General features: G+C 40.9%; 1 protein-coding gene across 1 annotated transcript in view; it reads right to left on the minus strand.

Annotated features, from left to right (window-relative positions):
* The window catches only part of LOC140741144 (5'-AMP-activated protein kinase subunit gamma-1-like), a 72,777-nt gene that overhangs the window by 9,589 nt on the left and 47,387 nt on the right, over window positions 1-15,801 (minus strand). The window contains exons 8-12 of the mRNA XM_073070967.1: window positions 14,838-14,964; window positions 13,680-13,845; window positions 2,764-2,801; window positions 2,537-2,683; window positions 54-147 (exon numbers count right to left, since the gene is read on the minus strand). Of these exons, the coding sequence (XP_072927068.1) occupies window positions 54-147; window positions 2,537-2,683; window positions 2,764-2,801; window positions 13,680-13,845; window positions 14,838-14,964 (572 nt within the window). The remainder of the gene's footprint in view (window positions 1-53; window positions 148-2,536; window positions 2,684-2,763; window positions 2,802-13,679; window positions 13,846-14,837; window positions 14,965-15,801) is intronic.

The raw sequence follows: 15,801 nt of genomic DNA on the forward strand, positions 1-15,801 counted from the left end.
GGGGTGTTGGAAATAGAGCTGAAGAGCTAAAATGGTGAACTCTGTATACTTGCCTCCTCCAGTTAGCACGAGTGCCTGTAGAATATCAGAAAGTGAGACAATCCCCTTCACTACATCATTGTCGTCGACCACAACTAACCGATGAACCTACAGAGGGGGAAAATACATGGGAAGTAAGAAGGCTGTGTAGTGGCTAATGATGTGAAAATTAAAAGTTGGAGACCTCGGTATTTGACCAAAAGAATCCATTTTTCTTTAAATTTAGTTGTAATACATCTTGATTCCAGCTCTTTCACCATCTCCTTTAACAACAGTCCCTAATTCCAGTGCTTTACAATAATAGCTAGGTTTTCCCATCCTGGTATTTTGAAGGAGAAAAGAACAGGATTGGAAATGAGAAAATCAAAGATGAGTTCAAGAACTGTGGAGTCTTTTTGTAATTTCATCTAATCTGTTTAAGAAAGGAAGTGCTTCCTGTGACAAACAAGAGAAGATCTGCTCACAAACAAGAGAAAATCTGCAGATGCTGGAAATCGAAGCAACACACACAAAATGCTGGATGAACTCAGCAGGCCAGGCAGCATCTATGGAAAAGAGTACAAAGTTCTGCTGAAGGGTCTCAGCCCGAAATGTCAACTGTACTCTTTTCCATAGATGCTGCTTGGCCTGCTGAGTTCCTCCAGCATTTTGTGTGAAGTGCTTCCTGTGATCTATTTTGACACAAAACGTTGATACTTTTATAAAAGACAATTTCACAAAATGTAGAAATAAAACATTAATTTGCTATACTGAAACCTTGCAATTTGAGGTTTTACTAGTTACTGTTCAATAATGCAGGGGGTCTTAAGAAAAGCTAATAATGTGGTACTGGGTCTGTCAAGTCCCCATGGGATTTGCTGGAATGTGTGTGTTCCGTTTGTGTCTCCAACGATATCAACAACACCTATTGATGTACTAAACCCTGAGAAACTCATTAGTTTAACGCTACATTTTGCTGAAAGAAAAAAAGTTTAAAATATTTGTGCCAAATTTCAGGACATGTGGAGTACATTTAAATCAGCTGTTTTAAATGAGTAAAGTCAATCTGCCCATCCTACATCTGGTGCCATGGCATACCCTCCATCAGCAGCTATCAATAAGATCTAGACAGATTAACGATTTCTTTGATCAGGGATCAGGGGTGAGGGAGGATGAATGAGACACTTGCCCCAATTAAAAATATGCTGTCTGTTGCTTATACAAAAATGACAAAGCAAAATGTTATACTGGGAAAAGCTAAATCTGATTGAAACATATAAGATTATTAAGGGATTGGACACACTGGAGGCAGGAAGCATGTTCCCGCTGATGGGTGAGTCCAGAACTAGAGGCCACAGTTTAAGAATAAGGGGTAGGCCATTTAGAACAGATGCGGAAAAACTTTTTCACCCAGAGAGTGGTGGATATGTGGAATGCTCTGCCCCAGAAGGCAGTGGAGGCCAAGTCTCTGGATGCATTCAAGAGAGTGTTAGATAGAGCTCTTATAGATAGTGGGGTCAAGGGATATGGGGAGAGGGCAGGAACTGGGTACTGATTGTATATGATCAGCCATGATCACAGTGAATGGCGGTGCTGGCTAGAGGGGCCAAATGGCCTACTCCTGCACCTACTGTCTATTGTCTAAAACAAAATAATGTTGGAATTTTGCACAAATCCAATTTTGAACATTGTTGAAAAATCTAAGTGAAACAGTTTATTTTTTACTCTCTTTTTAAATCTATCTGAAGAAAAGCAAGACAAAATTGCAAATACCAGGAAAAAAAGGGCCAAATAAATGCCAGAAATACACAGGAAAATGAGCAATTGAAAAATAAAAGTCAGCATGTTTGGGTGTAAATCCATCAATTCAGTTCAGACTAAAGCAAACAGTTGGAGCAAAACGTTTGCGTTATATCTTGATAGATACTGAAGGATCTGTGCATTTTTTTTATCGTTGTTGCTTTACTTCCATTAATATCCTATCAATATTTCTCCTGTTCACTAGAGTACCAACATCCTTTACTTGCAACACTAACTGGCAATTAAATACTCAAGATTTATTGATACACACACACACACAAAGATATCTCTATCTATCTAGTGTCTCCATTTTAAATCATACTGGAGACAATTTCTCTGGTAAAACCTGGCAAGAGATGATTAAACACACAGCAACAACTGCATAGCCAACTCATGCATGATCAATTTCTCTAAAACAAATGCAGTCTTGCAATTCAGACCTATTAATGTCAAAATGTTGCAGATAGTAAGACTCCAAAGAATATAGTTTGTGCTGACTAAAATTTCTATGGCATTCAAAGACAAGGATTTTTCATGGCTCAGTTGCAGAGTGCTTGTTCCAGTGTGAAATCTGGAATATGTGTATGGACTAGAGGGTACCAAGTGATTGAGAAGCAATAAGGTCATATTTCCCCAGAAAAGAGGGGAGAACAACAAAAAAGTTACAAAGTGGGTAAAATCCCAATGATTTATTACATGAAACATTGCTGTTCTATACCTCTGCTTCCACAAGTCGGTTGATAATTGTCTCAAGAGTTTCATGTTTGTAACACTTCAGCACACCCTCGAAGTACTGGGAGCGATGCAACAATGCTTTGGTTACAGTAATATCCAGATTGTTATACGTCTTCTCTGCAGCTAGGTTCTAAAGCACAAAGTGTTGGTTAAGGAATTGCCAGGGAGGCACAAAAACAGTGAATAAATGTTTTGCTGCAATGTACTTACAATGACATCAAACTTAGAATAGATATCCCCTACTCGCCCTGTAGAGGAAAAATTCAGGAGTAATTAACATTAATAGGCACACTGCAGGTTGAAAAAAAACATTGGGACTAATAATTCAACTGTTACTGATTAAGTTGACGTATTTGAATAATGAACCTATCTGAACCTCCCTACTCACTGGTATACCCATTAACAAGTGAATCTCTCACACTTAAGTTGCCTTCATTATTTCATTAAGAGATGCTTTCTCATTGTGACCAAGAAGCGCTGGCCCACAAGACTGGATTTCATAAAGGAATACAGGACAAGTCATGTGGAAAAATCATCAAAGGAATCAGGTTTAATCATCTATTTCCACAATAATACAAGAAATGCCAGATGTCTGTTCTCCTCAAGCGTTTTTGTCAGTCAACAAGAACATGGTTGATCTATCTTAACGTAATTCTCCTGGACTATCCAGATCCCCCAATTCCCTTAACAACCAATATCTATCTGTTTCAAATGCAATCAATGACTGAGTTACCACAGCTCCCCAGGGTAGAGAATTCCAAAGCCTTACTACACTTTCAATTCAGTCCTACTTTGCTTGTTTAAAAGCTGTGGCTCCTGGCTCTAAATTCCTCAGCCAGGGGAAACATCTTCTCCATTTCTACTATTTAGTCAAGCCCTCAACACTTCAATGAGATCACCTCTTATTCCTCTGAACAAAATAGTGGAACTGTTGACTCAACCTCTCCTCCAACAGCACACCCGCCAGTGTGGTGAATTGGCAGCACATTCCCACTTTAGTAAATATGCCTTTCTCTAGGTGAAGAGAACAAAATTGTACACAATACTCCACATGTTCTCACCAATGTCCTCTGCATTCCTATCCTTAAACTCCAATCCTCTTGTAATAAAGGGAGTGTGCATAATAGATGATCTCACCTATTCCCTCAACACCACTTCTTTAGTCAAGAAAGGACAGTCGTGTCTCCATGTCCCGAGGAGATTATGGCAAGTGAGCCCCCCCACCCCCACTCCATTCTAACTAATTTTTACAAGAGCATCATTTAGTGTCCTGATCAGCAGTGTCAGCATCACCATCTGATTATGGGGATTAGACCATAATATATAGGAGCAGAATTAAGCCATTTGGCCCATGCCTGCACCACCATTTCATAATGGCTGATCTAATTTTCCTCTCAGCCCCAATCTCCTGCCTTCTCCCTCTATCCCTATATGCCCTGACCAATCAAGAATCAATCAACCTCTGCCTTAAATATACATATAGAGAGCCTCCACAACTGCCTGCGGCAACGAATTCCAAAGATTCAGCACTGAAATTCCTCCTCATCTCAGTTTTAAAAGGACACCCCTCTATTCTGAGGCTGTCCCCTCTGGTCTTAGACTCTCCCATCACATCCACTCTATCAAGGCCTTTCACCATTTGAAATGTTTCAATAAAATCCCCCTCAGTCTTCGGAAATCTAATGAGTACAGACACAGAGCCATCAAACACTCTTCATATGACAAGCCATTCAATCCTGGAATCAGTTTCATGAACCTCCTTTTAACCCTCTCCAGTTTCAGCACATCCTTTCTAAGATAAGGGGCAAAACTGCTCACAATACTCCAAGTGAGGCCTCACCAGTGCTTTATAAAATCTCAACATTACATCCATTTATATCCTAGTCTTGAAATGAATGCTAACATTGTGTTTGCCTTCCTCACCACAGACTCAACGTGCAAATTAACCTTTAGGGAATCCTGCACAAGGACTCCCAAGTCCCCTTGCATCTCAGTTTTTTGAATTTTCTTTCCATTTAAAAAATAGTCAACCCTTCCATTTCTTCTACCAAAGTGATTGACCATACACTTCCCAGCAGTGTGTTCCGTCTGCCATTTTTGTCCATTCTCCTAATCTAAGTCCTTCTGTAGTCTACTTCCTCAAAACTACTTCCCCTCCACCCATCTTTTTCTCGTCTGCAAACTTTGAAACAAAGCCATCAATTCCATCATCCAAATCATTGGCATATAATGCAAAAAGAAACAGTCCCAACACAGACCCCTGTGGAACACCACTAGTCACCAGCAGTCAGCTAGAAAAGGCTCCTTTTATTCCCACTCTTTGTCTCCTGCCAATCAACCACTGCTTTATCCATGCTAAATCTTTCCATGGGCTCAGAGCTTGCTAAGCAGCTTCATGCGTGGCACCTTGTCAAAGGCCTTCTGAAAATCAAAGTACACAACATCAAGCAATTCTCCTTTGTCTATCCTGTGTGTTATTTCTTCAAAGAATTTCAACAGATTCGTCAGGAAAGAGTTTTTCTGAAGAAACCATGCTGACTATAGCCTATTTTATCATGTGCCTCCAAGTACCCTGAGACCTCATCCTTGATAATCAACTCCAACATCTGCCCACCCACTGAGGTCAGACTAACTGGCCTACTGTTTCCTTTCTTCTGCCTCTCTCTCGCTCCTTGAAGACTGGAGTAAATTACAAGGCATCTGACTGCAAGAGCCTACAAAGGATTGCGAGGACTGCTGAGAGGATCATCGGCATCTCTCCTCCACCTATCCGAGATATTTATCAGGCACGCAGGGCATTTAACATTATCAATGATCCCTCCCATCCATTCAACAATCTCTTTGACCCCCTACCATCAGGCAGGAGGTCCCGTAGCATCAGGCCAAGGACTGTTAGGATGGGAAACAGCATCTTCCCCCAGGTTGTGGGACTAATGAACTCCCTGCCACCTCCCAGGCCTCATCACTTATGAAGCACCAGTAGTGTTATGCTGTTTACTTTTTAAACTAGTGTCTTAAATGCACCTTGTTATTTGTTAGTTTATTTGTGGTAATACTACTTTATGTGTTGTGTGTGTTATTATGTACTCTGTTGTGAACCTTGGTCTGGAGGAATGTTGTTTCATTTGGTGGTATATATGAATATAGTTGAAATGACACACAACTTGAACAAACCCATGGTATAATAGAAGAGATACTAGCATGGATAGAATAGTTCTGATTGACAGGAAGAATGGGAATAAAGGGAGAATTTTCTGGTTGGCTACCGGTGACTAGCGGTATTCTGTAGGGGTCAGTATTGGGATCACTTCTTTCCATGTTATATGTCAATGACCTGGATGATAGAATTGATGGCTTTGTGGCCAAGTTTGTGGATGATACGAAGAGAGGTGGAGGGGCAGGTAGTGTTAAGGAGGCAGGGAGACTGCAGAGGGACTTAGACAGATTAGGAAAATGGGCAAATAAGTGGCAGATGGAATACATTGTAGGGAAGTACATGATCATGTACTTGGCACAGGAATAGAAGCATAAACTATTTTCTAAATGGGAAGCAAATTCAGAAACCAGAGGTGCAAAGAGACTTGGTAGTCCTCATGCAGGATTCATAAAGGTTAAGTTGTAAGTTGAGTCTGTGGTAAGGAAGGCAAATATAATGTTAACATTCATTTTGAGAAAATTAGAATATAAAAGTAGCAATAGTGGGGGAGTCTAGGACCAGAATGTACAGCCCTAGAATATAAGAATGTCTTTTTAGAACAGAGGTCAGGAGAAACTTCTTTATCCAGAGGATGGTGAATCTGTGGAATTCATTGCCACAGATGGTTGTGGAGGCCAAGTGATTGGATATATTTAAAGTACAGGTTGATAGTAAGGGTGTCAAAGGTTACAGGGAGAAAGCAGGATAATAAATCAGCCATGATGGAATGGAGGAACAGCCTTGATGGCCTAATTCTGCTCCTATGTCTTATGGTATTTCTTTTTCCCCTGCTACCAAACTGGATACCCTTACATTTATTGCTTCACATTTACTCCATTTGTCTTCTGCTACTCACTTGCTCAACTTGTCTAGATCCACTTGAAGCCTTTTTGCATGATCATCACTATTCAAGTTCCCACTTAGTTTCATATGACTAACAAACTTGGAAATGCAACTGTTAGTCTCCTCAGCTACGTCATTGATAGAGAGGGGGAGTAGTTAGGATCCCTGCAGTGCTCCAGTAACTACAGCCTGCCACTCTGAGAAGAACCTGTATATGTCAACTTTACATTCTCTAACTTTCAACCATTATCAATCCATGTATTCTAACCTTGTTTGCCAACTTCACTTGTGGGACCTTATTGTCTGAAAATCCAAATACACCACAGCCACAGGTTTCCCCTCATATACTCTCCTAGATACATCCTCAAAGAACATTAATAGATCAGACAAACATTACCTCTTTTTCATAAATCCATGCCAAATCTGCTTCATTTTCTAAAACACCTTGGTGTCACATTTGTTATTATAGATTTCAGCACTTTTCTTACTACTGATACCAAGCTAAATAGGTTGGTTCTTCCCCATTTTCTCTCTCCACCTCAGAAATAGTGGTATTACATTTGCCACCCTCTAATCTGCAGGAACTATTCCAGAATTTATGGAAATTTGGAAGAAGATGATAACCAGACACCTATTTCCATGGAATAAAGGAAATTACAATGGCATGAGAGGGGAACTGGCCAAGGTTGACTGGAAAGAGACACTAGCAGGAAGGACAGCAGAGCAGCAATGGCTGGAGTTTCTGCGAGAAATGAGGGAAGTGCAAGATAGATGTATTGTAAATAAGAAGACATTTTCGAATGGAAGAAGGACACTACCGTGGCTGACAAGTGAAATCGGAGCCAAAGTAAAAGCAAAAGAGAGAACATACAAGGAAACCAAAGCTAGTGGGAAGACAGAGGACTGGGAAGCTTTTAAAAACTTGCAAAACAAAACTAAGAAGGTCATTAGGAAGGAAAAGATGAATTATGAAAGGAAGCTGGCGACTAGTATCAAAGAAGATACTAAAAGCTTATTTTAAGTATATCAAGGGTAAAAGAGAGTTGAAGGTAGATATAGGACCAATAGAAAATGACACTGGAGATATTGTAATGAGAGATGCAGAGATGGCAGAGAAACTGAATGCGTATTTTGCATCAGTCTTCACAGTGGAAGACATCTGCAGTATACCGGACATTTAAGTGTCAGGGAAGTGAAGTACGTGCAATGAAAATTACGACTAAGGTGCTCAGGAGGCTTAATGGTCTGAGAGTAGATAAATCTCCTGGACCTGATGGAATGCACCTTCGTGTTCTGATAGAAGTAGCTGGAGAGATTGCAGAGGCTTTAACAATGATCTTTCAAGAATCGATAGATTCTGGTATTGTATCGGATGACTGGAAAATTACAAATGTTACTCCGTCATTTAAGAAGGGTGGGAGGCAGCAGAAAGGAAGCTATAGACCTGTTAGCCTGACATCAGTGGTTGGGAAGCTATTGGAATCGATTGTTAAGGATGAGATTATGGAGCACTTAGAGGCACATGGCAAGATTGGCCAAAGCCAGCATGGCTCTTTAAGGCACTCGAGAGACCACACTTGGGAGTATTATGTGCAGATTTGGGCTCCATATTTTTAAAAAGGATATACTGACACTGGAGAGGGTTCAGAGTAGATTCATAAGAATGATTCCAGGAATGAAAGGGTTACCGTATGAGGAACATCGGGCAGCTCTTGAGCTTCAGTCCCTGGAATTCAAGAGAATTGGGGGTGGGGGATCTCATAGAAACATTCCAAATGTTAAAAGGCCTGAACAGATTAGATATGGCAAAGTTATTTCTCATGGTAGTTGAGTCTAGGACAAGAGGGCATGACTCCAGGATTGAAGGACGTCCATTTAGAACTGAGATGCGGAAAAATTACTTTAGTCAGAGGGTGGTAAATCTGAGGAATTTGCTGCCACAAGCGACTGTGGAGGCCAAGCCATTGGGTGTATTTAAGGCAGAGATAGATAGGTTCTTGATTAGCCAGGGCATCAAAGGGTATGGGGAGAAGGCAGGGGAGTGGGGATGACTGGAAGAATTGGATCGGCCCATGATTGAATGGCAGAGCAGACTCGGTGAGCTGATTGGCTTACTTCTGCTCCTATCTTATGGTCTTACTTTCTCCACCACCACCACTTTCAAAAAGTCTTAAACAAAAAGCTCTGAGATTCAATAGTTTTCAGCCTCATTAATTTCTCCAACTGAAGTTTTCTCTCCCACTAAATATAGCTTCTTTGATGAAGACAAAGCATTTATTCTGCTACTTCCTTGTTTCTCCCATCATAGACTTCTCCTATCTGTAAAGAACTGACATTTGGTCAGACCCATACATTCCCCTATAGTCTTCTTTGTGTTTCCCAATAGTTAGTGTCGTATTCTTTTTTTCCCTTATCAGCATCTTCATCTTCCTTCACTGAAATGAAAAGCACTCCCAATTCTCAGGGTAACAACTTTACAAGCCTTTTCCTTAATTTTCCACTTTTCTTGTGAGTCTTAAGTAACCAAACAATTGCTGCAAATTGTGTATTCTTTGTTAAATGTTAATCAACGCCTTGTCACTCTAATACTCTTTAAAGCAGTTTTCCCAATCTACCCCAGTTAACTCATCCCTCATAACAATTACAGCACAGAAACAGGCCATCTCGGCCCTTCTAGTCCGTGCCGAATGCTTACTCTCACCTAGTCCCACCTACCTGCACTCAGCCCATAAACCCTCATTCCTTTCCTGTCCATATACCTATCCAATTTTTTTTTTTTTTTAAATGACAATATCGAACCTGCCTCTACCACTTCTACTGGAAGCTCGTTTCACACAGCTACCACTCTCTGAGTAAAGCAATTCCCACTCGTGTTACCCCTAAACTTTTGTAACTATTTCTACCAAAATGTAGCACCTCACACTTATCAGCATTAAACTCCATCTGCCATCTTTCAGCCCACTCTTCTAACTGGCCTAAAGCTCTCTGAAAGCTTTGAAAACCTAATTCATTATCCACAACACCACCTATCGTAGTATTAACTGCATACTTACTAATCCAATCATTAATGTATATGACAAACAACATTGGACCCAGTACAGATCCCTGAGGCACACCACTAGTCACCGGCCTCCAATCTGACAAACAGTTATCCACCACTACTCTCTGGCATCTCCCATCCAGCCGCTGTTGAATCCATTTTACTACTTCAATATTAATACCTAACGATTGAACCTTCCTAACTAATGTTTTACCCTCATCAACTTTCCTAGTAACCTCTTCAAAAAATTCAATAAGATTTGTCAAACATGACCTTCCACGCACAAATCCATGTTGACTGTTACTAATCAGACCCTGTCTATCCAGATAATTATATATACCATCTCTAAGAATACTTTCCATTAATTTACCCACCACTGATGTCAAACTTACAGGCCTATAATTGCTAGGTTTACTCTTAGAACCCTTTTTAAACAATGGAACCACATGAGCAATAAGCCAATCCTCCGGCATCATCCCCGTATCTAATGACATTTGAAGTAGTTCTGTCAGAGCCCCTGCTATTTCTACACTAACTTCCCTCAAGGTCCTAGGGAATATCCTGTCAGGACCTGGAGACTTTCCACTTTTATATTCTTTAAAAGTGCCAGTACTTGCTCTTCTTTAATCATCCTAGTTTCCATAACTACCCTACTTGTTTCCCTTACCTTACACAATTCAATATCCTTCTCCTCAGTGAATACCGAAGAAAAGAAATTGTTCAAAATCTCCCTCATCTCTTTTGGCTCTACACCTAGCTGTCCACTCTTATTCTCTAAGGGACCAATTTTATCCCTCACTATCCTTTTGCTATTAATATAACTGTAGAAACCCTTTGGATTTATTTTCACCTTACTTACCAAAGCAACCTCATATCTTCTTTAAGCTTTTCTAATTTCTTAAGATTCTTTTTACATTCCTTACATTCCTCGAGCACCTCATTTTCTCCATGGTGCCTAAATTTATTGTAGATCTCTCTCTTTTTCCAAACCAAGTTTCCAATATCCCTTGAAAACCATGGCTCTCTCAAACTTTTAACCTTTCCTTTCAACCTAACAGGAACATAAAGATTCTGTACCCTTAAAATTTCACCTTTATGTGATCTCCATTTCTCTATTACATCCTTCCCATAAAACAAATTGTCCCAACCCACTCTAAATCCTTTCGCATCTCCTCAAAGTTAGCCTTTCCTCAATCAAAAATCTCAACCCTGGGCCCAGACCTAACCTTCTCCATAATTATATTGAAACTAATGGTATTGTGATCACTGAACCCGAAGTGCTCCCCAACACATACCTCTATCACCTGACCTATCTTATTCCCTAACAGGAGATCCAACACTGCCCCTTCTCTAGTTGGTACCTCTATGTATTGCTGCAAAAAACTATCCTGCACACATTTTACAAACTCCAAACCATCCAGCCCATTTACAGAATGGGCTTCCCAGTCTACGTGTGGAAAATTAAAATCTCCCACAATCACAACCTTGTGCTTACTACAAATATCTGCTATCTCCTTACAAATTTGCTCCTCCAATTCTCACTCCCCATTAGGTGGTCTATAACACACCCCTATAAGTGTTACTACACCTTTCCCATTCCTCAATTCCACCCAAATAGCCTCCCTAGACGAGCCCTCTAGTCTATCCTGCCAAAGCACCGCTGTAATATTTTCTCTGACAAGCAATGCAACACCTCCCCCTCTTCCTCCTCCGATTCTATCACACCTGAAGCAACGAAATCCAGGAATATCTAGTTGCCAATCACACCCCTCCTGCAACCATGTTTCACTAGTAGCTACAACATCATATTTCCAGTTATCAATCCATGCTCTAAGCTCATCCACCTTTCTTACAATGCTCCTAGCATTAAAATACATGCATTTAAGAAACTCTCCACCTCTTACTCTGTTTATCCCTAACGGTGCAAGCAACTTTTCTATCTTCTTTTTCTTCCTTCTCCCCTACATCTTTGGTCTAAACCCTCCCCTTCTCTATCACCTGCCTATCCTCCCGCACACACTGTCTACAAGCTTTCTCTATTTGTGAACTAACCTCCTCTCTCCTAGTCTCTTCAATTTGATTCCCACCCCCAACCATTCTAGTTTAAAGTCTCCCCAGAAGCCTTAGCAAATCTCCCCGCCAGGATATTGCTCTCCCTAGGATTCAAGTGCAACCCATCCTTTTCGTACAGGTCACACCTGCCCCAAAAGAGGTCTCAATGATCAAGAAACTTTGAATCCCTGCCCCTTGCTCCAATCCCTCAGCCATGCATTTATCCTCCACCTCATTCCATTCTTACTCTCACTGTCGCGTGGCACAGGCAGTAATCCCGAGATTACTACCTTTGCGGTCCTTCTTCTCAACTCCCTATATTCTCCTTTCAGGACCTCTTCCCTTTCTCCTACCTATGTCATTGGTACCTGTATGTACCACAACCTCTGGCTCCTCACCCTCCCACATCAGGATATCTTGGATGCGATCAAAAACATCCCGGACCCTGGCATCAGGGAGGCAAACTACCATCCAGGTCTCCTGACTGCATCCACGGAATCACCTATCTGACCCCCTAATTCAAGTCCCCTATTACTACTGCCTTCCTCTTCCTTTCCCTACCCTTCTGAGCTACAGGGCCAGACTCTGTGCTGGAGGTATGGCCACTGTTGCTTCCCCCAGGCAGGCTGTGTTCCCCCCCCCCCCCCCCAACAGTACTCAAACAGGAGTACTTATTGTCAAGGGGTACAGCCACTGGGGTACTCCCTAGTATCTGACTCTTCCCCTTTCCTCTCCTAACCGTGACCCACCTGTCTGCCTCCCGTGGCCCCGGTGTGACCACCTGCCTGTAACTCCTCTCTATCAACTCCTCACTCTCCCTGACCAGACGAAGGTCATCGAGCTGCAGCTCCAGTTCCCTAACACAGTTCCTTAGGAGCTGCAGCTCGGCGCACCTGGCGCAGATGTGGACAATCTGGGAGGCTAGGAGACTCCAGGACCTCCCACATCCGACACAGAGAACAACAAGCTGCCCTCACACTCATACTTCCCATTTCCTCAAATAACAGGAAAAACTGAAACCTAAACCTACCTTGCCTCGCCCATTTCAATTTTATGGCCACTCTTTTCTAGGGCACCTTTATGCCAAGGTTATGATTTAACCTTCCCCTACTGCACAGCACCAAATCTAAAGTTACTGTCCCTTTGTCAGTGCCTCAAAGTACTGATCTAGAACAGTCCATCTCATATACACATTCCAGAAATTCATCCTTTACATGACAGATAGACAAGGCAAATTGTCCTGTATGATCACTATATCAGTCCTGTTATACGCACTTCTAATTACACCACTCCCTACATCACCACTTCCATTCAGAGACCTGTCAACCTCTCCTACAATGCTTTCTGCCTCCCGCTGCTTCTTAGCTCCCCTAAAGCCAATTCCAATTCTATACAACAATCTGCCAAGTCAAGATTGTTCCTAACAAACTGATGCCATCTCCTATTAACAGCACTACCCTACCTTTTCAATGTTGCTTATCCTTCCAAAATGTCAAATATCCTGGAAATACTAAGATCCCGTCTTTGGTCACCCTGTTTTGCAATAGCAATGAGATCACACCCATGTACAGGTGTTTATGCAATTAATTCATCCTAGTTGGGAACGTTTACACAGTGTCTTTAAATTTGGCCTTTTAACATTTTTCTGTACTTGATTCCCATTTGTTGCTCATCTTGGTTTCCACTGCCAATTAATTTTGTTTACTACCTCTCCAACACCCATCTTGTTTCTCCCCCTCCCAACTTTCCCCTCATATTTCCATCTTTCATCTGAAACTAATCTACAAGGAGATTAACTTTACTGTCACCAGAATACATACAGTACCTGAAGAAAGCATGTTGAAAGAGAATTGAAACAAATGATTTTACAATAAAAGAAGTGTTCAGAGAAATTAGAGAAGTTATGGCATGTTAATTTGTAGGATATGACTTTGATCATGTGTTGAAATGCATTTTGCAATGCAATGACAGTTAAAAATAAGAACTTTTATTTACCAGATTCATCCACAACTGGCAATGCAGACACTCTTTTTTCCACAAAGATCCCCAAGGCCACATAAATGGGAGTATTTTTCTTCACCACTGCAATGTTATTGTATGTTCCAATGTTCAACTCTTCCAATGTTTTGGACATAAAATCTGGTTTGGGCATCTCTGAAATCTGCAATAAGAGAATAAAACTATCTTCAGAAATAAAAGAAATACAGAAGTAAATGTAAAAAAATCCACAAGATTTTTCAGATAGTTCAGAAGTAAAGATTAAAGAGTATATTTCTGAAGTAATATCAGATTGATACACATTTTTAAACTCTTTGTTCAAGAATATTGTTGTTGGATCTTCAGCCTGACACAGTAAAGAATCCCCCAAATTCACCAGAATCTAATTAAAGCTAATTAATATATTTTATCCAAAAGCACCACAAAAATTAAACATAAATATTTCTATTTCAAACAAAACTGTCAGAAGCTCTGCTTCTACTGCAGTACAAATCCTACATTAGGACATTTACTGATACACAATCCCACGACTTCAGAACAAGGAAATTCTATTCAACGGGTATAATTTTTATTCATTAATGGACAAGGCCAACACTTAGTGCTCATCTCTAGACACTCCTCTCAACAAGTGAATAGTGGAGAACACCAAAACTGTGGCAAAATGTGAGCTGCCAGAAGAAGTGGCTGAAACGGGTACATTAACAACATTTAACAGTTGCTTGGACAGGTATGTAGATAGGAAAGGTTTACAAGGATATAGGCCAAACACGGGCAAATGAGAGTAGCTTAGATAGGAACCTTGGTTGGCATGGTTCAAAGGGTCAGTTTCTGTGCTGCATTACTCTAATTTCAACTCTGTGCCACTGAATTTTAAAGACACCAGGAGTGAATGGATCAGGTCTCTTAATAACTAGTCACTCTAGAGGAATGACGATGTAAAAACAGAGACTAGTCAAAGTGTACTGTGCACTTACAAGAATATCTAGGCCTAACTTGTATCTTTCACCAGAAATATTACCACCTTTTCCCCTTCCCACAGCTGTGGCATGACCAGTGTTTTCTGTTTGCAGTTTAAATTTATATTTCAAGCATCTGCAGTTTCTCTGATTTTCACTATCTTTTATCTTTGTCTAATTTGTGGTCTGGGATACTTACAAAGAGTTTGAGAAACTTCAAAATGCGCTTGTGTGTAAGAATATAGAGTGTATTCCCTGTTAAAGGATCAACGACTGGAAGACGATGAATTTTGTTCTTGATCAGCGATGAAACTGCATCGTATAAGCTGCAGTGATGGAAAAGACAGTGAGCCACAAATTGAAAGTCATTTACACTTGGCAGAAGATGTTCTCAGTGTTGTGGGTCTGGTCCATCTCCAATTCCTGGGCTGGAATTGAGTTTCGTATTCCACTTCATTGAAAATAGATCATGTCTGCAAAGACATGTACAAATCCTCAGAGAAACAGGAGGGAAGAATGTACTCAATACAGCCTTCATCCTGATGGCTACCATTGTGTGCAGCTCCATCAAGTTGTGCACATAGACCTCGAGTGTGTAAACACTATGGGTCACCTTAATGAAGTTCTACCTGTTCCTGATGTTGCAAAGCTTGGGTCTCTGGCCCTGTTTGAAAATAATGTTCTATTTCACCTCCTCTTTGCAGAAGAACACCTTTGACAAGTTAATCAGGCTGTGGTGCGTACAGAATATTAATTCTGGATCAAGTGTACAAGTTTCACAATCAGAAACACCAAGGCCATCCTGAAGTATAAGCTGGGCATGCCAGCAGCAAGGAAGCTAGCACATATTACAGAATTGGCTCTGTAACCTAAATATTATGGGAAAGTGAACTATTCTCAAAATAACTGCAAAAAGTACCGAGAAAAGCTGTTCAGTCCATCAGCTATTTGCTACCACAAACAATTTGATGAATACAGTGGAGTCTGGTTAATTGGGCCATCAGTTAATCGGGCTAGCCAGTTATTTGGAACAATTCTTAAAGAACAAAAACTAAATTGAGAAAATTGCCAGGATCCCTTTCACTTATTTGGGACACCATGCCATTTAACTGGGGCACAAGATTGTTGCCAAACAGGCTCTAACCACCATCAGTCTTGTGCAC

The sequence above is a fragment of the Hemitrygon akajei genome, chromosome 18, assembly GCF_048418815.1.
Source record: "Hemitrygon akajei chromosome 18, sHemAka1.3, whole genome shotgun sequence".
In the NCBI taxonomy this organism is placed as follows: domain Eukaryota; kingdom Metazoa; phylum Chordata; class Chondrichthyes; order Myliobatiformes; family Dasyatidae; genus Hemitrygon; species Hemitrygon akajei.